The sequence below is a fragment of the Microcaecilia unicolor genome, chromosome 6 (genome assembly GCF_901765095.1).
Source record: "Microcaecilia unicolor chromosome 6, aMicUni1.1, whole genome shotgun sequence".
Taxonomy (NCBI): Eukaryota; Metazoa; Chordata; class Amphibia; order Gymnophiona; family Siphonopidae; genus Microcaecilia; species Microcaecilia unicolor.
Window position 1 is genome coordinate 255,533,511 of NC_044036.1, and position 25,110 is coordinate 255,558,620.

The 25,110-nt window shown below is 42.0% G+C and overlaps 1 protein-coding gene and 1 long non-coding RNA gene across 2 annotated transcripts in view; one reads left to right on the forward strand and one right to left on the reverse strand.

The window, feature by feature from the left end:
* Positions 1 to 25,110, forward strand: part of PAPPA (pappalysin 1) — a 595,681-nt gene that overhangs the window by 154,766 nt on the left and 415,805 nt on the right. Inside the window, exons 4-6 of the mRNA XM_030207548.1 lie at positions 177 to 470; positions 16,687 to 16,879; positions 20,937 to 21,058. Coding sequence (XP_030063408.1) covers positions 177 to 470; positions 16,687 to 16,879; positions 20,937 to 21,058 — 609 coding nt within the window. The remainder of the gene's footprint in view (positions 1 to 176; positions 471 to 16,686; positions 16,880 to 20,936; positions 21,059 to 25,110) is intronic.
* Positions 2,918 to 16,385, reverse strand: LOC115472983. Its single transcript, XR_003942586.1, has 3 exons — positions 16,373 to 16,385; positions 10,237 to 10,239; positions 2,918 to 3,001 (listed from the first exon to the last, which is right to left on the reverse strand). It is a non-coding gene; the product is annotated as an uncharacterized LOC115472983 (long non-coding RNA).

Consider the following 25,110-nt stretch of genomic DNA (forward strand, 5'->3'; position numbering starts at 1 on the left):
ATACACCTGCTGAAACCACAATGTGTTTATGTTATGTAGTGTAAATTGCCTAAAAGCTGTTCTTTCTTTAAGTGTTGGATCTGTACCTCAAACCCTCCTCCGTGCATATGCTTTTAGAGGTCATTAAAGGACACATACACAAAAAAATTCACCAGATTTCCCTTTTTTCTTTCTAGGTGGAATTGTTCTGAACCCATCTTTTTATGGCATCCCTGGCCATACCCACACTATGATTCATGAGATTGGGCATAGTTTGGGCCTTTACCACATTTTCCGTGGTATATCTGAGATCTTATCCTGCAGTGATCCTTGTATGGAGACAACAGCTTCCTTTGAAACCGGAGACCTCTGCCTCGATACCAATCCAGCTCCAAAATATAAACTGTGTGGTGACCCAGGTCCTGGAAATGACACGTGTGGCTTCCACAGCTTCATCAATACTCCATACAGCAACTACATGAGCTATGCAGGTAGACTGAGTTTGGTGTCTTTGCATGTGACCTTTATTTCTGCGGATGTCTGGGAAAGGGTAATGTGGCAGCTTTCTGCAGAGTAGAACTATAGAATTTTTAGGCAGCCAAACACTAAACCTGAAAGATGTTTCTCCCTTAAATAAGTGTTTCCTCTTCTCTGTTCATATATCTCCTTCCAATGTATTGTCTTGTTGTACAAGCCTTGTACTTCTGGCTTTTGCCATCTAACTGCTAGAACAAAGTAGTTTTTCTCAGCTTTGTGGTAGAACAAGTTATTTGCGTTCTCTCTCTCTTGATATTTTCATTAAAACAAGTTTTTCATGAAAAAGGATGAATAACTGCTTTGTTTTGCTAGATCAGTGCTTCTTAGCCTAGTTCTTAGGGCACACCTAGCCAGTGGTGTACCAAGGGGGGGGGGGCGGTGAGGGCTGTCCGCCCCAGGTGCACGCCGCTGGGGGGGGGGGGGATGCCGCACGCCTGTCGGCTCCGCTCGTTCCATGCTCCCTCTGCCCTGGAACAGGTTACTTCCTGTTCCGGGGCTGAGGGAGCATGGAACGAGCGAAGCTGACAGGCGCGCGGCACCCCCCCAGTAGGTAAAAATGCACCCGGGGGGGTGTCCTTTCACCAGGGGGGAGGGGTGTCCTTTCACCGGGGTGGGGGGGTCGCGCTGCACCCGGGGGGGGGGCACATCGGCGATCCGCCCCGGGTGTCAGCTACCCTAGGAACGTCACTGTACCTAGCCAGTCAGGCTTTCAGGATATCCACAATGAATATGCATGAGATAGATTCGCATTAGGATATCCGCAATGAATGTGCATGAGATAGATTTGCAAGCACTGCCTTCTTGATTATAAATCTATCTCATGCACTTTCATTGTGGATGTCCTGAAAACCTGAATGGATGGATGTACCCACTGTGTTAGATATAAGAATGAGCAACTTGCTCTGACTCAAGTTGCATTTACAAAAAGATCCTCTCCAACCACAGTTTAGTCAAACTGTGGTCTACATTGCAACTTTTAAATTCTGGTGGTCCAATATTCAGGGGCACTTACCCATGTAGCAAGTGTTGCTACCTAGATAATTGTCACTGACTGGGACCATACCAGAGCATTCAGCGACATCTAGATAGTGCCAGTGAAAATTCCTACAGATTACTGTAGCTCTATCAAGATAATTTATTTATAGTTCGCACTATCTTAAAATTCTAGGCAGATTACAAAATTAAAATATATGCAATAAAATAGACATGAAACAAAATCAACAATAAAACGATCAAAAATGCATCAACAGAAAAGCAAAATTATCAACAACCAATACTATCATAATAGGACTTTAATATCAATAGTATCAACAATTAGTCAACAATTAGATTGAACCACCCCTGGCATTGAGGAGGAGCCTGAATTTAATCAGCTATTGGCTATATTCAGTGCCAGTATCAAGACAGATATCCAGGCAACTTAAAACAGCAAAAAGGCTGTTCTAAGTTGCTAAGATGCTGGTACTAAATATCACTAGTATCCGGACAATGCTGGCTGCCACTTCTATATCCGGATGTTCAGATCCAATATCCAGATATCGGCTGACACTGAATATTCAGGCATATCTTTAAATGCCACAGCCAGAATTTTAAAGGAATGCCAACCATGGAGTTTAAATACTGGCTTGTGTTTCCAGTTACTTTTCCTAAGACATATGTGCATTAGTCTTTCTGTATATTCTGGAATGGTATATTGTATGTAGTAAGAGAGCATCATTTTATGAGATGTTGGAGAACTGCTGATAGACTTCCCAGGCTGGACAGACTCAGGAAGGAAAGCAATAGGCATTCAAATGTCCTAACCCCTAGTTAAACTAAAAATCTATTTCCACAAAATCAACAAAATATGTACTACAAAGGAAGGTAAGTTGAAACATGCTCAGTTCCCTCTTCTATCATCTTTGAGACAGATTTCCCCAGATGGATCATTTCTTATGTTATAACAATTTTATTGATGACAAACCAAAGCATATACATCCAAAATTGCAGTGACACACTGTTCAGATATGAGAATGCATATAATACAAGCAATAATGCCATCTGTCATCAGCCTTTTAACCATTTTTATCCCCACCCCACCCTTGTATTGTATTATTCAGCAATTTTTATTGATGACACATTCAATACAAACCATATGGTAAATAGCATAACATCTGATTACATTCAATCAATTTGAGAAACTTCAACAATTATTACCAACTGAAAACCGTCATCAAGTTTTTAAAACGAACAATTCAACCCCCCCCCCCAAACCTCCTTCAGCTCACCAGAAAATAAAAAGAAGAAAGAAAAAAAAGGGGGGAGGGAGGGGTTCCAAGCAGGACGGGACCCACCCGGCAGGCTCCAACACTCCTGACCCTGTAAAAGAGTATCTCGACCCTCTCCAAGTCAGCCATCAAGCTAAAGAGAATTCAAGAGCAGACTCCTGGTCCTATGCGGAAGGGACTCAACATATACATCCCATACTGCATGAAAAACCTTTAATCTTTTAGTGGTTTGCCTAGCATATTGGCAAGCATCAGGACATGCAATCGATTTCTCCATGTCCAAAAAGATGAAGCTACCTCCCCAACCCAAACCCCAAGGATCACTTTCTTGCCCAGAACCCCAACTTTCCGGAGAAACAGAGTTTGTGCCCGATTGCGGATGCGAAAGATTTCATAATTATCCAATAATACAGCTGTAGGAGAAAACGGTAAGTAGCAGCCCAATAGCCTCCTCAAATAATTTAAAACAGCTCTCCAAGAAACCTTCACCTTCTGGGATTCCCAAAAGGCATGGAAAAATGGGTTAGACCCTTGTTGACATTTCTGACAGACTGGGGACTCTACCTCCCCTATCTTAAACATTCGGTCTTGAGTAAAATATGCCCTATGTAGAGTCCGAAATTGACACTCTCTCAACTCAATGCTCACCGAGATGTCAGGGATCCGTTTGATAAGCTTCAGAGGCTCTATGGCAATACCTGATCTCCCCAAATCCCGACCCCACCTAGCAGTAAGGTCATCATACGTCCGAGGTTGAGAGCTCGACTGCTATGCTTTGTGGAACCCAGAAACGGATAGACCCCCATCCCGAAATTTATCAAAAAATGCCTGTAAACTTACAGCCAAAGACGGAACAAGAGCCCTCTGATCCAAAGAAAGTACATAATGACGTAATTGAAAATAAGCTATCAAATCCCGCATCTCTGCAACCCCTTTCATTAATAAGGCTGCCCAGGAGAACAGCCTACCTTCAGAGTCTAAAATGTGCTGTAACAAAGAAACTCCCCTGATCACGCAACGAGTGAAGCTAGCATTTTCCCTCCCCGGAGAAAACTGCATATTTCCTCCAATCGGAAGCTGGTCCAAAATATCAGGCCGCACTCCTAGCCGCAAAGTCATGAACCGCCAAGTCAGATGCAGAGATCGGAGTAACACACTATCCGCCTTATTTTCGAAAGAGAAAGACGCCCATATTTCGACCAAAATCGGGAGATGGGCGTCTTTCTCCCGTCGGCGTCCAAATCGGTATAATTGAAAGCCGATTTTGGGCGTCTTCAACTGCAATCTGTCATGGAAACGGCCAAAGTTGACGGGGGCGTGTCAGAGGCGTGGTGAACGTGGGACTGGGGCGTGTTGATCGGCCGAGGAGAGATGGGCGTCCTCGGGTGATAATCGAAAAAAGAAAGGCGTTTTTAGCGCGAATTTGGGTCACTTTTTTTGGACCATTTTTTCACAAACAAGTCCCAAAAAAGTGCCCTAAATGACCAGATGACCACCGGAGGGAATCGGGGATGACCACCCCTGACTCCCCCAGTGGTCAGTAACCCCCTCCCACCCAAAAAAAAAACAACTTTAAAACTTTTTTTTCTAGCCTGTATGCCAGCCTCAAATGTCATACCCAGCTCCATCACAGCAGTATGCAGGTCCCTGGAGCAGTTGTTATTGGGTGCAGTGGACTTCAGGCAGGTGGACCCAGGCCCATTCCCCCTACCTGTCACACTTGTGGTGGTAAATGGAACACTCCAGACCGCCCCCAAACCCCACTGTACCCACATATAGGTGCCCCCCTTCAGCCATAAGTGCTATGGTAATGGTGTAGAGTTGTAGAGAGTGGGTTTTGGGGGGGAATTGGGGGGCTCAACACCCAAGGGAAGGGAGCTATGGACTTCAGAGGTAGTTAACTTTTTTTTAATTGTTACAAGTGCCCCCTAGGGTGCCCGGTTGGTGTCCTGGCATGTGAGGGGGACCAGTGCACTACGAATCCTGGCCTCTCCCATGACCCAGTGCCTTGGATTTGGTCATTTTTGAGCTGGGCGCCTTCGGTTTCCATTATCACTGAAAAACGATACCGCCCAGCTCAAATCCGCACAAATCTGATGCATTTGGCTGGCACAAACCGTAGTATCGGAAAAAAGATGGACGCCTATTTTTTCCAAAATACGGTTTGCCCCGCCCCTTCACGTACCCGTTCTCGGAGATAGATGCCCATGGAGATAGGCGTTCGCGTTCGATTATGCCCCTCCACTATGTCTCAACCACCTCGGGAGGGAACTCGCGGGGCAATGCAAAAGAGAGTTAACATGCCACGGAGAGTAAAATGCCACCTCATATTCTCTTGGAGTGTAGCCTTGTTCTTCCAAAACCCAATCCCCCAAGTGACGAAGTAAGCATGCATAATTATACAATGATAAGTTGGGGAGACTCAAACCTCCATATTTCCAAGGACCAATTAACTGCTTGAAGAGCATCCTCGGTTTCCGCCCCCCCCCCCCCCCCCAGCAGAAATAAGATAGCATCCTCTGTAAGGCCTTAAGGTCCCGTTTTAACAACTTAATTGGTATTATTTGGAGGACATACAACCATTTCGGGAATAGTACCATAGCAAATAATTGAATTCTACCATGTATCGAAAGAGGAAAGTGTTGCCATTTAGACAGAACAGTCTTACAATGATCCAACAAAGCTGTTATTTTTGCTTTATAAAGCATCCCCGTGCAGCGAGGCAACTGAATACCTAGATACCGAAATGAAGTAGATTCTCATTGTAATGGAAAGGGACCCACCCAATTCTCTCGAATAGATGACCTAGTAGGCATTGCTATAGACTTATCTAAATTCAAACGGAAACCCAAAAAGTCACCATATTCTACAAAACTCTCCATTAACGTTTCTATTGAGGTCTGAGGCTCCACAACATGCACCAATAAGTCATCCGCAAATGCTGAGATCATGAATACTTGAGGACTTATTCTTACACCCTTAATGTTAGGGTTTCCCATAATATCCCTGAGCAAGGGGTCCAACGATAATACAAAAAGCATGGGCGACAAGGGGCAGCCCTGCCTAGTGCCTCGGTGTATCTCAAACTCCAAAGATAGAGCGGCATTTACCTGGATCCTTGCATGAAGGGAGCTATAAAGCGCTTGAAGCACCTCCAAAAAGAAACCCAAAAACCCATACCTGCGCAGGACCATAAAGAGAAACTCCCAGTAGACCCGATCAAATGCCTTCTCTGCGTCAAAGCTAAACAACGAGGATGGCGCAGCTACCTTTTCAGAAAAAATAACAAAAACGGAAGATATGCAGAAAGACCAAACTAAAAACGCAAATGTAAAAAAGCCAAATTTATTTATAAAGATCCTTCAGGGGTCTAAAATAAAACAAAAATACAACACATATATCATAAAAATTAATAAAACATCATAAATGCATAAGCATGTATATTTAAAATAAACATAAAAATATAAGACATAAGATAAACCGCATTGAGAAAAGTCTCAATAAAAATATCAAATCTACAAAAGCAGTATGTAGTAATAATGGTAGAAGTTTAAAACATAAACATATAAGGTTATCTTGTGAAGGCAGAGATAAAAAGGACATGAATAGTAGAAATGATAATGTAACCAAAGAGCATATATGACAATACGACCAAGGAGTATATATAACCTAAAACTACAGGCTGACATACATTAATGGTATTTTAAATATTGATGTGCAATTATAAATATAGCCATACTTGGATAATAGAAACCAAAGATTAAAATATATGTAACAACGAACGTAATGAACTTACGTAGGTATAGTTTAAATAAAATGTGACATACCTATAAATTGGCATATATAGATATTCATCCGAAGGTTCACTCAAATTAAGACAAATCTGGACAAAAACATATATATAAATAAATATGTATGCAAATATATGAAAAATAAAAATAAATGAAAAGTGATATACCACCACGTTTTTTTTGAAAAAAATATCTAAATAAAAAGGAATGGCATGTGCCCTACCGAGACGCAAACACCGGTTAGCTTAAAAGTGATATATATTATATCCTTGAAAAAACACCGTACCAAACATATAGTCGCCACAGTCACTTATGCGGAATGCGCTATAGGCGTTTACGTGTAAGGACTAAGATACTCAAAAGAATTAACATTCAAAGGAGTTAATGTTTGGGTTGTTTTAAAATTGCCGGTTGGACTAAAAAGGTGATAATCAAAGAGCACAGTGCCTGCTTGGCTGAAAAATCAAGTTGGGTTTATAAATGAAGAACAATAATAAAAGCTGAAGAGTAAAAACCCTTTTAATAAAACTTAAATGATATGCACTCTCCGAGGGTAGCTCTTTTGTTGAACAATTATTCTAAACGATGTGCACTTATATATAGAAAAACTTGCAATGCACACTTAACCACAAAATGCAACTAGATTTAATAATGGAAACTGATAGAAATCTATCGTATTGTACTTATATCCAATACATATTGTAAAAAACTTGCCTGCTAATACTGTCCGACCAATGCATGAACCATGTAATCAAAATGAAAGCCGGTGTAAAGAGAACGCTACTATTTAAAGTTCAAAGCGACGTCCACAACGTAAGATGACGTATGACGTTTATGAGAGCCAATAAGAGTTAAAGAATGAGTGTATTTAAAAGAAAACAGAGTGACAAGGCAAACTGTCAAAAGCAATCAATGACGTGTATGAACTATACGCTAACCACGGTTGTCAACAAATTAAATGATATACATTTAATGCACCTTGGTAAGATGTCGTATGCTACCTTTTCCACTCACTCCATAGAAATGAGAAGTTTACGCATATTATGTGTTACTGTGCGCCCTGTAACAAGCTCTACTTGCTGTTCCGAGATCAACTTCGGGAGTACCTTAGACAACCAATTGGCCAGAATTTTCGCAAATAATTTGGTTTCTGTGTTCAAAAGGGAGATGGGCCTATACAAAGAAGGCTTTACTGGATCCCTCCCAGGTTTTAGCAACAACACTATCTGAGCCAATTGGAGTGACTGCGGAAGGGTTCCCTCCACCACGAGCTGCGCAAAGTAAGATTGCAATGTTGAAAGAATTGAAGTAGATAAAAGCTTATAAAATTCAGCTCTAAAGCCATCTGGACTTGGGGCTTTAAATAAAGCACTCTGCTGAATTACAAGAGCCACCTCTTCTTCCGTTATGGGCATGTTAAGTTTGTTTACTTCCCTCTCCTTCAACCCTGGTAAGTCCAAGTTCTCTAAATATAAATCTCCATTCATAGGCAACTCCTGCAGGCGTTCATACAACTGTTGATAATATTGACGAAAGACTGTTGCTATTTCCCGATCAGTACGTACTAACGAACCATCTTCCTTTTCTATCTGAGCGATAATACGCAATCCCCCTGACTGTTTAACCAAATTAGACATGAGCTTTCCAGATTGGTTCCCATGGAGGAAGAGTGGATCATTTCTTTATCCTCCAGTCTTAGTCATCTTAGGTCCAAAGTTTGGACAAACTGTATTTTAAGACAAAAGCTCCTCCTTGACATTCAGTCCTTATAGTAAGTAAAGGTAACACACATCCCCAAAAAATTAATTTCAGAATCAAATCAAGTATTGGGGAAAGCTGCAAAGTGAGCATTGTAAACTTAGAAACCTCAGCAAACAGCTATCTCATTGACCTGTTTAGTTAGCATTCACTTCTCAAAGGGTTTAGGTCAGTTCAAGACCTGGGAGCCTGTGGCAGCCCCTGGAGACTATTAGGTCAGCCCCTTTCATCATTCTGTTTTTTAACTTAATTTATTTTATTTTTCTACTCACTGCCTATCTACCAAAGCTTAGGATAGAAAGGAGAAAGTGGATGTGTGAAGAGTCATATCCTTGAAGAAAAAGACATTTCTCAATAGATGGAGAGAATGCATTTGGAAGTGCCCTTTTCCTTGAGAATACACCAAAGCTTGAATAGGGGCTGTTAGGGATCGGAGTCATTGACACATGCTGTTCAGCAGTGTTGTAGCCCTGCATGGGAAAATATTTGGTGGCTCTCTTTCAGCTCATTTAGATCTAAACTGACCCTGACTTGTTTAGGAAAGACCACTGGCTTAGGTGACTAAAATATAAAGTTAATTTCGAAATGCACCTCCAAAGTTGTATTGCTCCAAGATTGAGGTTAGGGTGGGACAAAATGTTAGTTGGCTAATGTTGATATACAGTGTTAAGCAGCTGAAGCTAGCTGAAAGGACTGCAAACCTAAATATAATACTGAATTTCAGCTGAAAATATTCTAAAACATAGTTACCTAAGGACCCCTTTTACAAAATGGCAGTGCATGTACCGCAGCTTTGCAGTGCACCAATCCGGCATTACTGCTGGGCTTCTGCAGGAGCCCAGTGGGAGTGTCTCCCCTCAAAGTGCCATTTCTGGTGCTGAAAAATAATTATTTTTTTTAGCACTGAGGGCTTACCCAGCAGTAATCAGGTAGCTCATGTGCTGCCCAGTTATTGCTGCCTACAAAATAAAAGGCGGTAAGAGCTCCCCCTGGAAATGGCCACGCGGCAAGTGTTATACTTACCACACTGCCATTTCCTTTTTTTTTTTTAAAAGGTCCTTTTACCCGCTGCAGAAAAAGGGAGCCTAGGCGCATGGCAAATCCACCGATGCTACCACAGGACCCCTTTTACCGCAGCTTTGTAAAAGGGGCCCTAAATGAAACACTGATAATTTTTTGCAAATTGATGCCCTAGTCAACTGCATTCATGATCTTGAAACTTTGCCTTCAAGGCAATACAGTTAAACATTTCTATTTCTTGATCAAGACGGAGTCATCCTGAGTTTTCTAATCAATTCATATTGCATAATAATCAAATATGTTATAAAGGAACCCTTTTACTAAGCTCCATTAGGCGCTAACATGCATCTGTCACAACTTAAAATGACGTACCACAGGATATGCTCAGGCACTTATTCTATAAAGGTTATGCTCCTAAATTTACTCTCCTAAATTTACACTCCTAAATGTATGAACATAATTTATGCTCATAAATTGAGGAGCGTAATTTATGCTCCGAAGTGTATGCTAAATTTATGAGCGTAATAGACCCTAAATTAGGAGCATACATTTATGAGCATAACCTTTATAGCATAAGGCCCTAAATATGCAAACACTAACCCCGAGCTAAAAAATATTCTTACTTTTTCTTTGAGGAGGCATGTCCGGGGACAGAGAGTGGATGTTCCTGCACTAATCAGTTAGAGTAGCTATATTACCATGTGCTAACTGGTTAGCACAGGAATATTTTTAATGGCCATGTGCAAATGGTAACATTAGTGCATGGCCATTAATACAAAAAATAGAAAAAAGACTGTAAAAATGACAGCACACAAGAAAAATCTGTACTCTTTATCACAGATTAGTAAAAGGACCCCCAAGCGACTTTATACAACCCTATAAACTTGCTATTTTAGAGTCCTGCACTGCATAAGATATAAGTAGGTGGAGATATCCTAATTGTTAACAAGTCTGGCAAGCATTATCCTAGAGAGACACTGTCAGCACAGAAATCCTATATTGGCAGCTCACTGAATGAGCTTGGCACTATTAAATGATAAAACTAAAGATGTTATCTTCTAATGGAAGCCAAAGACATGGTGGTGTGAGGCAGAAAACTAGTATATTTATTACAAATCATTCTATTTCTTTCATTTTATTTTAGCACCTGAATTCATGCATAAGCTTGTTTACTGCTTGTTCTCCAGTGAAACAGAAATCATGTTAGATTATTAATCACTTAGGGATTCTTTTACTAAGATGTGGTAAACATTAATGTGTGTGTGTGAGGGGGGGGGGGGGGGGTCAGCAGCCTGCAGCATAGGCAGTTGGTGGCCCAGCTGTTTGGGGAGGCTAAAGGGGATGGGGTCATGGGTGGGCCAGGGGTGGGCCCTACATCCATAATTATCTGACAACAGGCAGTAAAAAAGAGTAAGTAAAAGGGGAGGGAAGGAAGATGCTAGACCAGAGTGTAGAGATGCTAAGGGTGGTCCATCCCAAACAGTGAAAAATACCACCCTAATTAGTGAGATCAAAGGCTAGCGAGTGAGGGTTTTCTCACAGTGCATTTGGTGTATACAGTTTGTCATGGTGGAGAACAGACTGAGGGCCAGATGCACTAAACCTAACGAGCCAGCAACGCAGTTTTTAAACTAGTTCTAGCCGGTTTAGCGAGCAAGCAGTAAAACGCGGCATGCACAAATGGGCTCTCCGAGCTATTTTCCTATCATGGTAGTAGCTAACGAAAAAGGAATGCAACTCTATTATAATGAGTTAATTACTATACAAATGTGCTAGCAAGGCAATGCACAGCCGTTTTCCGACTGGATGCACAGAAGCAAACCCTACTTTCAGCACTGGAATCTTAACGTGAGGTCTGGAGCTGTCGGTCCTGACAGTTCCACAGCCACCTTTGCCACTCTGCAGGAGGAGGAGAACCCTGGAGAGAGAAGACACGACAGAGCAGGGAAGGCAGTGAAGTGTTTGGAGCCCGTAGGGATAAAAATGCCTGCTAAAGAGTGCCTTCCATCTGTGTGTGTAGCAAGCAGTTTAATCACCACTGTTCTCTCCCCCTAATGGAACAGTTTGCTGCCCCTCAAACACAGCAGTTTAAGAAAAAAAGTTTTGCATGGCTCAACTACAAATCCTCAGCTACAAATCCCCCACTCCAGAGCTCTCCTGCTTGTTCTGACTCCTCATGTTCCAGCAGCCAATCACAGCGTGTTTAGCTTCTCTGGTGTCAGCTAAACGCGCTGTGATTGGCTGGCAGCAGGAACTTCTCATAACAACTGGAGGAGTGATTTGCTGCCTCGTCTGTTTGCAGCACAACAGCTCCCCAATGCTGTATGCTGCTTGGCAGTTTTCAAAAACAGTTTTCAAGAAAAAAAGAAGTTTTATACGGCTTTAATACACGCAGCTTCCGTGCATGTATGAAAGCCGCTCTGAGCATGCACAGATCAGCTGCGCTTAGCGATCGGCTGATCTGCGCATACTCATCTGACTGACTGGCTTCCCCCACAAAGAAGGCAATTGCATTCAATTGAGCTAACAGCGAGCAGCTCATTTGCATGCGATTTCCTTCACGCATGCCTGGCTTTCTCAGAATCAGTTCGCAGCAATGAGGATTGCTAAGGTAAGGGTTTTAGTGCATCTGGCTCAGAGTCCTAAGGAAGGGCTGCTGGTTATTGACAAGAAATGCCTTCATCTGCATGTGAAAATAGATTTCTGTATCATAAACAACATCATATTTGAAACTCAATTATTTCAAGCACTTACCAACACTAAACCACATATACATCTATGAAACTATTCAACATCAGATCCTGCAAAATATTCTAAAACCATGTCTGATGTTATGAAAAACTAAAAAACTTCCCACCACACCTTCACAGTCCAGCATTTCTCCCTCCTGTGTCCAGTGTCTCTTCCCATTTTCCCCTCTGTTCCTCTCCCTAGTCCAGGTTTCTCTCTCTCTCTCTCTCTCCCCCCCCCCCCCCCCCACTGGTCCACCAGACTCCACTATCCCTCCTAAGTTCAGCACCTCTTCCCGTCTGTCCCTCCCCACTACTCTGGGGCCAGTGTCTGTCCCTCTCTCTTCCATTCCATCCAGCATCTTTCCCTGCCTCTTCTCCCCTAGTCCAGCCTTTTTCCCGTGCCTTGCCCATCCCGGTCCATCAGAGCACCACTTGCATATCTCTCTCCCTCCCCCGCCCCCCCCCCCCCCCAGGTCAGTGTCCATTCCATCCAACATGTTTCCCTGTCTCCCGGTCCATCGAAGCAGCACTTGCATATCACTCTCTTGCTCTCCCTCCCCCCCCCCCCCCCAGGTCAGTGTCAATTCCATCTAGCATCTTTCCCTGTCTCTTCTCTTCCTCCCTCCCACCAGGCCCCACAGTTCCAGTCTCTCCCTGGTCTCACTCTTTCCCTCCCCCTCCTCCAAAAATGTAGTCCCACACTTGCCTTAGAGGTTTTCCTGCTGCAACGTATAGTGCTATCAGTAATGATCTGCACTCTAAAGATTGTAGCAGACCTGCCTTGAGGACTCAGCCTTCTTCCTGTGATGCATCCCGCCCTCACAGAAGCAGGAAGTTGAGTCAGAGAAGGCAGGTCACATCATAGGGGGATGGCCAAGTCCCTGAGGCTGGCCTGCCGCGATTGTTAGAGTGTCGACCACTACAGTGCAAGATAGGTGAGGGGTGAGGGGAAAAGAAGATTGGATAACTGGTCTTGGATCATGTTAGACTTTGTACTGATTCAAATGGGGGTTCCTTTATGGTGCATTTAAGGCTTACGGCATTAAGGGCAGATTTTTACAGGCAGTGGAGATGCTATATGCTGATCCCCAGATGAGGGGGTGTGCAAATGGCATCCTTTCAGATCCCTTTAAAATAGTTCAGGGTACCCATCAGGTTGTCCTTGCTCTCCTTTCCTATTTGTCCTTACATTGGACCTATTGATTAGAGAAATACAAGACAACCCAAAGATTTGGGGAATGCAGATTGGGAATTTGATGTTTAATGCTGATTTTAACTCCTCCTATTCACTTGTTCAGGACCCATGTCTGATTTTATTATTTCCATCTTAAGTAGTTCCTTTGTCTCTTATTTGTCCTGTTTGTCTACCTTGATTAGATTGTAAGCTTTGTCGAGCAGGGACTGTCTCTTACATGTTTAGTGTACAGCGCTGTGTATGTCTAGTAGTGCTATAGAAATGATAAGTAGTAGTAGTAATAGTTTTTGGTCTTGTTCAGCAGCAAACATTCACTGAAAATGTGCCTACTTTGAAAGATATATTTAGCAACACTTGCATAAATGTAAATTACGTGGAGGAGCATAATCGAAAGGGACGCCCAAGTTTTTCTGAGGACGTCCTCGCAGGACGTCCCCATGAAGGGATGGGGAAACCCGTATTATCAAAACAAGATGAATGTCCATCTTTCGTTTCGATAATACGGTCAAGGATGCCCAAATCTGGAAATTTAGTTTGACCTTAGAGATGGTCGTCCTTAGACTTGGTCATTTCTGATTTTCGGCGATAATGGAAACTGAGGACGTCCATCTCAGAAATGACCAAATCCAAGCCTTTTGGTCATGGGAGGAGCCAGCATTCGTGGTGCACTGGTCCCCCTGACATGCCAGGACACTAACCGGGCACCCTAGGGGGCACTGTAGTGGACTTCAGAAATTGTTCCCAGGTACATAGCTCCCTTACCGTGTGTGCTGAGCCCCCCAAAACCCACTCCCCACAACTGTACATCACTACCATAGCCCTTATAGGTGAAGGGGGGCACCTACATGTAGGTACAGTGGGTTTCTGGTGCGTTTTGGAAGGCTCAACATTTACCACTACAAGTGTAACAGGTAGGGGAGGGATGGGCCTGGGTCTGCCTGTCTGAAGTGCACTGCACCCACTAAAACTGCTCCAGAAACCTGCATACTGCTGCGATGGACCTGAGTATGATATTTGAGGCTGGCATAAAGGCTGGCAAAAAATATTCTTAAAGAATTTTTTTGAGGGTGGGAGGGGGTTAGTGACCACTGGGGGAGTAAGGGGAGGTCATCCCCAATTCCCTCCGGTGGTCATCTGGTCAGTATGGACACTTTTTCGTGGCTTGGTTGTAACAAAAAAAGGACCAGGTAAAGTCATCCAAGTGCTCGTCAGGGTCGCCATTCTTTTTTCGAATATGGGTCGAGGACGCCCATGTGTTAGGCACGCCCAAGTCCAACCTTTGCTACACCTCTGACACGTCCCCGGGAACTTTGGTCGTCCCCTCGACAGAAAGCAGTTGGGGATGCCCAAAATCAGCTTTCGATTATGCCGATTTGGGCAACCGTGGGAGAAGGACGCCCATCTTCCGATTTTTGTCGAAAGATGGGCGTCCTTCTCTTTCGAAAATAAGCCTGATACTGATTTTTCTGATTTTGACTAGGTCAGAGTTGATGCTGATAAATTTAACTTAATGATGTGGCAACACAAGAGTAGATGTAAGCATAGTCTGGGAAAGTTATCCCCTGTTCTTAATATCTATGGGAGCAATTTGCAAACTGCCTGCACTGGGACAAAGATCATACTGGTTTTGCACCAATTTTTAAAGTGAAATATCCAGATTGTTTTATTATGAAACCTGCAAAGGCTACAACTTATACAAGATCACTTGTACTTCTTTTATTTTTTTTCTGCAAAGTAGATTTTTCTCAGATAAGTACACTTGTAGATCTTAATATGCCATCTATGCCTATACATCTCCTTTCCCAACTTAAACAGTCCTCCAGGAACATCTTCTCTGAATGTGGATAAGGTACACAACATATGGACTAAGTCACCTTGAAAGAGTGCAATATTCAGATAGTTTACATGGGTAAAACACTTTGAAAATTGCCCTTCCCACGCACCAGTTTTGTGTTCATATTAGCCAGCTTTGGGGTCCTTTTACTAAGGTGTATAGAAAAGTGGCCTGCACTAGTGTAGACGCTTGTATTGGATGCGCGCAGGTCCATTTTTCAGCGCACCTGCAAAAAAGGCCTTTGGGGGGGGGGGGCAAAAATGGATGTGCTGCAAAATGAAAATTGGCGCATGTCCATTTTGGGCCTGAGAACTTAACGCCACCCATTCACTTAGTGGTAAGGTCTCACTTGTTAACCGGGCAGTAATTGTCAAAACATGCATAATGACGATTATCGCCAAATTAGCACCATGCACCGGAAAATTAAATATTTTTTCCAGTGCACGTAGTGAGCGCACGTAAAAAATGAAATTACTGCCCGGGCCACGCAGTAGACGGGTGGTAATTCCAAATTGGCATGCGTTGGGTGTACATAAGCGCCTACACGGCTTAGCAAAAGGGCCCCTTTATTTCTCCTCCTTCTTCCTTCTCTTTTCTCCTTCGTTTAGTGTTCTTTTTCTTTACAGATCTTCTCTTCTAATTTGAAATGCACACATTTACAGATAATCGGTACACTGGCAAGGCAGTTCTTCCATTTTACTACAAAAGGGCACGGCATGGCTATATTTGGGAAAAAAAGGGGAAAAATATCATTCTTGTCTGACTTTGCCAGTTTTGCCTAAAGACTCTGTCATGATACTGTGACCCTTTCATTCCCCCTTTTTTCAGAGGATAATGAGCTAGAGAAAAGAAGCATGTGTTGGTTTTCAGAGAAATACAGAACCCAGAGAACTAGCGAGTACAGTGTGTTCAGGTCATGCTATTCTTCTGTCATTTTCCTGGTGGTCTTTCCTTTATATATTTTATGATTCCTTTGTAACAGCTATTAAAGAGAGTTCACACTATCTGACTTTTTGAGCAATATTTATGACTTTAGTAAGAAACTCACAAAAAGACCTTCAGTAATTACTAAGGAAATCCTGCCACACTACATTAAGCTGTCACTAATATATAATAGTCATATACAGAACAGTGGGATTCCTCAGAGGGTGTTTGTAAAATGTGCTGCAATTATTAGGAATTCAAAAACATTTCCTTACATTTTCCAGTCATTCATGGAGGAGATATCCAAGTGCAGAGCTGAATTAAACCAGCAGCACATGGCTGATTTGGCTTTCTGGATGTCTTTTTCATTCCTATCTGTACTGCTGTCAGCTTTATGCTGACCTTCAGGATGTTCCTATGTGCTTCAGGTTCTCAGAGAGAACATGTTTTTTCAGTTCCTCCACCCCCAACCCTGCTGCCTTCCTGTCTTGAGAAACGATGACTGTGCTGAGTTTTGCATGGACCATTAACAATGGGAGCACTTGTGAGGACCCAAAACCAGCACCTGCAGAGTTCCCACTTCACCTTGTTAGGCCAGACCAGCGTTATAATGCTACCCCTCTCCTTATCACTCTTTCTTGTTTTTTAGACGATGACTGCACCAATTCCTTCACGCCAAATCAAGTTGCAAGGATGCACTGCTACTTGGACTTGGTATACCACGGTTGGCAGCCTACCAAGAAGCCATCTCCAGTTCCCATCAATCCACAGATTGTGGACCGCACCCCTACATCTGTCACACTAGAATGGTTTCCTCCCATTGATGGACAGTTTTTTGAAAGGTGAGCATAGGCTATGCTCTGTTCTTCTTTCTGAAAGTTTTCCATCCTATCTGATCATGCCTTTGGATGACACATTCAACTATATAGAAGAAGATACTATCACAGATGTTGTGCGTCAGATCTTAGTGTCTGTCTAGTCTTCTATCTCTCTTTTTTTTATTTCACAGATATGCTTTTGTTGGGATTTGTTAGATTGATACGCAGTGATGGTTGAGTTGGTAGATGTTTACATTTATATATTGTAGTGCTGTTATTTGTACTGTTCCATTCACTCACCCTTCACAGCAGCTTGCAAACATAGGTGTTTAAGCAAAGAGATTTACTAGATGAATTGAGGGCTGTGCTAAAGGGGAAGCATTTTGTATTAAGCTGATATTTTATTTCAGGGTGCAGAAGAGAAGAAGCTAGACAAATGAATTTGTTGAATTCCGGTTCTAAGAGAAATACAACTTGGTGGGGACAGGGGAAGAGTAAAACACTAGACCCCTGTTTACTAAGACGCGCTAGTGGCTGCTGTGCGCTAATGCCGACACAACCCGTTCACTTTGAATAAACTAAGTTGGCATTGCCGTGCAGCAGCCACTGGTGAGTGTAGTAAACAGGGAGGTAGGTATGCACCTGGAAAGGAGGATTAAAATAGCAATATAAAGGAAGAATTGTGACTTTCCATGGATTATGCTACAAAACCTATAATGCTCCTAAAGTTATTTTCAAACTTAGACAAGTCTGTTTAAGGGATTATTTTTCAACATAAAACTACCTATTTTATAACCAAGTGCAAACTAATTAGTTAATTAGGGGGTCTTTTTATAAAGGCACACTAGCAGTTTTAGTGCACACTAATGATTAGCGCTCACTAAACACTAGAGACACCCATATAAATATATGGGCATCTCTAATGTTTACCGTGTGCTTATTTTTAGCACATGCTATAAAAGCTAGTGCTCCTTTGTAAATGGACCTCAGGTGATAACGATCAATTATTGGTGTTAACATTTAATTGGCACTAATTAGGAATTAAGCATGGATCTTCCCTACACCCTTCTATAACATGTGCGCCTAAGTTTCATACTGTGGCAACTCCAAAGGGGCGTGGCCGTGGGAGGGGCAAGGGCGGGTCAGGAGCATTTCCAGAAATTAGGCTCCAAGTTATAGAATACCTGCATTTGCACGCCTAACTGCCATCAGTGGAACACAAGCATTTACCCCAGCCTTTGGCAGGCATAAATGCCCATGCCCAAAGTTAGGCACAAAATGCACGCAAAGCTAATATTCTGTAAAGGAATACTAGCTTAGCATGCATCATTTTGTTGCCTGTCCTTGGGAGCCATTTACAGAATCTAACACACACTCATCAGAGCTATCAAAAAAAAAGAGAGAGAGACAGAAAAAAATTATCAAAATGTTATAAAGAAGAGTGCAGTTGAATCTTGTGTATCCACTGGTAAGATGGATCTAAAGATGTCCATCAATTTCAAATATTGACACTTAATGGACAGTATTCTAGTTGAGGTTTTACCAGTGACCTACACAAAGGCATTGTTTCCTTTTTTCCTCTGGTTATATTTATATTTATGTTTTATTTACACTTGATGAATTGATTTTTTTAACAAATAAAATCGATTTACAAAATAGCTAAAAACTTATGAAAAGAAAAGAGTATCAAAAATAAACAGGACACAAATAAAATCTAGCTGCACAACTACTGCACATTCTTCAAGCTCAGCTGTTCAGCAATCACAGAAACTCACTTAATTTTTGAGAGAGAAAAAAAGATTTAAGAGTTATTTTAAAATTCTTTAACAAAGGCTTTGCTCTTATATACAAAGGAAGACTATTCTAAAAGAACGGAACCATAAAGTAAAAAGCGCTATTTCTTGTCACTTTATTTGCACCTTATCATCTCCCCAGGTTCTAGTTAGTACCTTATCACATATTCTTTACCCTGAAATCTTCAGACACAATCACAACATAATTTGATCTGCAGTAGTTATGAAGTGAACAATCAAAAAATACTTGCCCACCAAATCAGCATTTCCTCTACTTTCCCAGTGTCAAAATATTCCAGTGCTCCCAATTCATATTTACCAGAGCTAGGGATCCTCGCCTTCATTTTAAATTTAAAAAAAAATCACAGAAGTGGGATTTATCTCTCTTAAAATTAAACATAATCCATGCAGCTGGGGATTCCTCTCTATATACTACTACTACTTAACATTTCTAGAGCGCTACTAGGGTTACGCAGCGCTGTACAAATTAACAATTAAGGACGGTCCCTGCTCGGAAGAGCTTACAGTCTAAAGGACGAAATGTCAAGTTGGGGTAGATAAGTTTTCTGAGAAGAGGTGTAGTGATTAGGAGCCGAAGGCGACATTGAAGAGGTGGGCTTTGAGCATTGATTTGAAGATGGGTAGGGAGGGGGCACGGTGTATGGGCTCAGGGAGTGTGTTACAGGCATGGGGTGAGGCGAGATAGAAGGGGCGGAGCCTGGATAGCAAGCAGGGTGGGGAATCCAAAGTTGTGAGGACTATTTTTTTTTATATTTAGAGGACCTTTTACTAAAGGGCATTAACCCCGGGATTCTATACATGGCACCTTAATTTCTAAGCAGAATCGAAGCGTATTCTATGACAATGTGTGTAACATATTTGGTTAATTAGATAATCAGCGCTGTCAATTGGATGTCAACTAAGTGCATTCTGTAACGTGGTGCACCTAAATTCTAAGTCATGTAGTTGAAAAGAGGGCATAGCCATGGACAGGGCATGGGTGTTTCTGAAATTTAGGAGTGTTGTTATAGAATACACTGGCTCTGTGAGTAATTTAGGTGTTGGGATTTACGCCAAGTAAAACATGGCGTAAATGGCCATGACTATATTTCGTCATGTGGAGAGGTATTTGGTGTTAATCTATATACAAAATGGAGCTTTAGCCTATTTTATAAAATTTAGGTCTATTTTACAGAATATGCCGAGGCATATTTTTTTCCACATGGAATTTTCAGGCGCCATATATAGAATCTAGCCCTAAGCTCAAATGTTTTAAAGGATTTTGCAGTATTCTGACTGTTTCCACACATTAAACTGCATGTTACTGCATTTTTTTGAACTTTTTCCCTCACATGCTGTGATATGGGCAATAGCCAGCTAGCGCATTATACTTACTGTTCCCTAACTGTCTAAGTCAGAGGTAACACTGAACCACTTTTTGCCTCTTAAGAGGTGCTAAGCGGTCCTACGTTAAGTGTCAGAAGGTACCACATGCTAATGGGAACATTAATTCATGACCTGCAATAAAAATAGTGGGAATGCCTACAAAGGTCCTGCATAAAGGGGCCCCTTTTGCAAAGGCGCATAAAGGCCAATGCGTGCACAGCGTGATCAACTCAGCATTACCGCCCAGCTAGCTCATAAGTCCGGTAGTAATTCCAAGTTTGGCACCTGCCGAAAAGCCGTGATAGAAAATAATTTTCTATCACGGGGGCGTTCTCAGCGGTAATTGGCATTTGGCATGCGCTGGACGGTTACCACGTGGGTAACGTGTGAGCCATTACCACTAAGTCAATAGGTGGCATTAAGGGTTCAGGCCGTAAATAGACACACTCTGGCTTTCATTTTGCTAAACGTCCATTTCCTGGTCCACAAAAACCTCTTTTTTCCAGATTCGGTGGAGAATGGTCCAGCGCGCATACAATGCAATCACCCATATTACCACAGGCCACTTTTTGGTGCACCTTTGTAAAAGGGTCCCAAAATTTGTAACTACTGCATTGTAAAATTCCCCATTAAACTGTGGTAACTGCAAATTTTAGTGCGTTTTAGTAAAATGGCCCCTTTATTGGAGAGAGAAAGAGGATCCTTAATTATGGGAATACTTTTTTGGATGGAGGAAGAAAGACAATGTCCAGCTTCAGAGATTTTTATTTGTTTATTTTAAAGTCAGGGAAGGGATCATCAGACACTTTTTTCATGTTAGTTTGTTTATTATCATATCTGGGTTCAGAACCTGTTCAGCCATTACTAAGTTGGTGTATTATTTTATTTTCCTGGGTAACTAGAGAAGTGGGATCAGCATGTGACCTGTGTTTGGAATCAAGAGTCCTGATACAGTATGCCATCAATGCCTCATCACCAATGCCATGTGGCCCATCGGGGCACTGGAGTCCACGCGAAGCAGAAGGTAAGGAGTGGAACAAAAAGTTGATAAAAAGATAATAGAGGGTAAGATTTCTAGGGTGCAAATCTTAGTCTAGAGGAGTGTTCCGAAACTGTGGATCAGGGCCAATGTTCCTCTAAGAACTCGTGGCCTCTGTGCAAAATTTTCAGCCCTTGTGCAAAACTTTTCACTGACCAAATGTGTGTTGCAGAAGCTAATGCTATCAATTAAAAATGGCAATGATAAACAAGATGAGCAAATTAATGAAGCTATTTAGATTTTATTATCTTAATAGTAATACATTAATGTATATGATATTATTTTACAGAAATCAAAACTATAGCCCTATGTCTTAAATAGTGCATAAGGTTGAATTTCATTTATTTGTCAATGTTCTGTCTTGCCAATATCATATTCTAGTTGTTTGCTTTTCCAAGGATATCAATTGTTAATAATGGGCTCCCCTTATCACTCTAGGATTATCACTGTCTTTTCACTCTCACTCCAGTGTCCCAAATATCCACTACTTAGTATTGTGGAGTGCTGAAAGACCAGTGGTGTTTAGTATTTTTACCACCTCTCTAAACTATCATATATAATATGACGGCTTTAGAGAGATAAAATACAAGGCCACACATATGAGAAAGTGAAGTTAGAGATTTTATTACTCACCAAGAGAAAGTTACAATTACAAATTTTAACCTCTCATGAAGGGGGGGGTGGGTCACAGAGCCACAACACAACCGTGATGCTTGCATCTGAGACTCCAAAGAATATATAGACAATTACATACTTTTACTATTCTCCGAGTATACGCACAATTAATTGCTTATGAGAGTACAGTACCACAGCTACACATAGGTGGTGTTCTTCTGGGTTTGAGTCTCTAAAGAAATAGGAAGTACATACATTTTTATAAGTCTTTTCAGGCTACATGTAATACAACAACAATCATGCCCCACAGGACACACAACAACACCGTGGCCAGCCCTGATTGGCTATGGTAATGAGTTGGTTAGTTCTTCTTGGAAATGCTAATAATATGATATAGCTATTATTTACTTAGAAATGTTAATAATATAATGGACTAGCTCTTCTTAGAAAGCTAGGTCATTTTCCTGAGGAGTTATCTTGTTCTGTCAGCTGCAGAACATCTGCGACCACCATGTTGCTAAACCATGTTGCTGTTTTTCCACCTACGCCCATTCCTCATTCTGCTGCATGAGAGTGTCACAACAGATCATGAGTTCTGCAGTCACACTGGAGTTCAGGTTAGAGTCATGGGCCTTTAAGGTTTTCTCTCATTTTAGATCCTGAACCAAAGTCAGGCCTTGAATCAAAGCTCTTAGCTATGATGATAATATACACAATGAATAAACCTAATCTAATCTTTGTATTTCTTATTTGCCTAACTCCCAAAAAGGGTTTAAGGTGGAGTACAATTAGAATAGCCAATACCATCAATTGGGAATATATTTTTTAAAAACCCTAATTATCCAGTCTTTGGGAGCAAAATAATATTAAACAGATATGTATTTAAAAGCTTATGGAAACCCAGGTATGAGCATTGTTTAATATTTGGGGACAAGCTATACCAAATGGAAACAGTATGATAGGTAAAAGAGTTCTGTAGACTAGAATAAATATTCTTTCTAAAAAAAAATCAATTTTTTTGAGATTGCTCAAAAATCTCTTCTTTTGAGTCTGTAGCAGTTCCCTGCTCATGACAGATTCCATGCTATCTGTCTCCCAGAACGTCTACAAAATATTCTAGAAACTTAGGTGTCTTTTTACCAAGCTGCAGGAAAAAGGGCCCTACGCTAGTGGTGGGGGCCATTTTTCCTGTGCACCAGGGCCTGTTTACTGCAGCAGATAAAAAGCCCCCCGACACACATGACTATGCAGTGGGGATCCCTTACCGCCACCCATTGAGGTGGCGAAAAGGGCTCCCACGCTAGCCCAGCGATAACCAAGCAGCATGCAGCAGTGCCCAATTACTACCGGGTTACTGCCATGCATTTCCCCTGGAAATGGCACGCACTCAGGGTAGGACTACCACTGGCAGCCATGTTGGGCTGGCAGTAGTTCCGGAAGAGCGAGCGGTAGGACCACGTGATGCCTTAGATACATCTGGAAAAATACGTTTACGGGAATTCATATACACACAATCTTTAAGCTTGAAAAACATACACATAATCCGGTCTCTGTCCCATTCAAGTGCTAGCATTACAAGCAGTGTTGCAGGTGTATGAGAATCAGCAGAAACACATCTTTCTTAGAATTGTCTTAAATCCAAACTGTCCATAGAAATCTGAATTCTCCATGTTGTTGAACAACTTTCAGCGAATCTTCCATAGCAGCCGTTCGTTATTTCAGTGAACCTAATTCCTGAGCCTGCCCAACTGCATTTTGAATTGCTTCTCTGCAAACTTATCATAATAGTTTGTAACTGAGTGGAAAGAGATAGTTCCAACTGAGTTTGCCTTCCCACAAAGATTCAAAATTAAATGAAGATCTCACCAAGGTCTTCTTATCACTCACAGTTAAGGAGATATCCAAAGGTTTCGACTTCAAAGCAACTTCAACTCCAACCCGATCCCAAATCAGGGATTTCACCCCAGATGAGGAGCACAGCTGAGGAACCACAGCCGCTCCCTGCAATGGTGAGGAAACTACTACTAGCAGGGCTTGAGCCTGCACTACTCCCTGCCCCACCAGAGATGACTCAGTGGCTATACCACTCAGTGGCAACGGTAGTTTTCAAGCCTCCGGGCTCAAAGAAGCTTCCGGCTCTGACTGCTTCGGTGAGCCTCCTTCTGCCTCCAAAACCAGAAGCGAGACGCTCGAAGCTAACAGCATTCTCAGACATTCTCGAGGTCTGTGCAGGAAACTGCTTGACCTTCTGCTTGTGCCCCATAAAACAAAGAAATCACAGATTAGCAGGAAATCAAGGTTTAGCAGAAGCTCAGCATAAAACATGTCTAGTCAGGATGCCATCTTAACTCCACTCTCAAGAAATAAATTTCCACAGCACTGAAAGTGGTGCACGCTGGGGTTCGAATTACCACCAGGTTGCTGTCGTAGCCTGGTGGTAGTTCCAGATTGGCAAGCAGCAAGCCTGTTGCTGCGTGCTAACACTTTAGTAAAAGAGCCCCTGAGTGCATAAAACATTGTTCTTCATGCTGTAGTACAGGGGTGTCCAACCTTGGCCCTCGCCAGGTTGGGTTTTCAGGATTTCCCCAATTATTTTATTTATTTTATTTGTTACATTTGTATCCCACATTTTCCCACACATTTGCAGGCTCAATGTGGCTTACATAATACCGTGAAGGCATTCGCCAAGTCCGGTATGGGAATAGTACAAAATGTTATAGTGGGATAGGGAAGATAAGATTTAATCAAGTTGGGTTTGAGGTAAAAGGGTTTGTCAATGTTCAATACGATCTTTGATAGTGAAATGTTGCAGGGTTGAGTCACCTAAGTTGGGTCATTTGGATATGCCTTTCTGAATAGGTGAGTCTTTAATAATTTTCTGAATTTTAGGTGATCATAAGTTGTTTTCACCACTTGTGGCAGTGCGTTTCACAGGTGCGTGCTTATGTAAGAGAAGTTGGACGCATGGGTTGTCTTGTATTTTAGTCCTTTGCAATTATGGTAGTGGAGATTCGGGTAAGACCATGATGAACTGGTACTATTTCTGATTGGGAGATTGATTAGGTCAATCATGTAACCTGGGGCTGCACTGTAGATAATCGTATGGACTAAGGTGCAGATTTTGAAAGAGATATGTTCCTTGATAGGAAGCTAGTGCAGTTTCTCACGGAGTGGTGTGGCACTTTGGAATCGTGTCTTACCAAATATCAATCTGGCTGCTGTGTTTTGTGCCGTCTGGAGTTTTCTTGTGAGTTGTTCCTTACATCCCGCATAGATTCCATTGCAATAATCGACGTGGCATAATACCATTGATTGAATTAAATTACAGAAAACATCTCTTGGGAAGAAAGGTTTTAAACGCTTGAGTTTCTACATTGAATAGAACATTTTCTTTACGGTGGAGTTGACTTGGGACTCAAGTG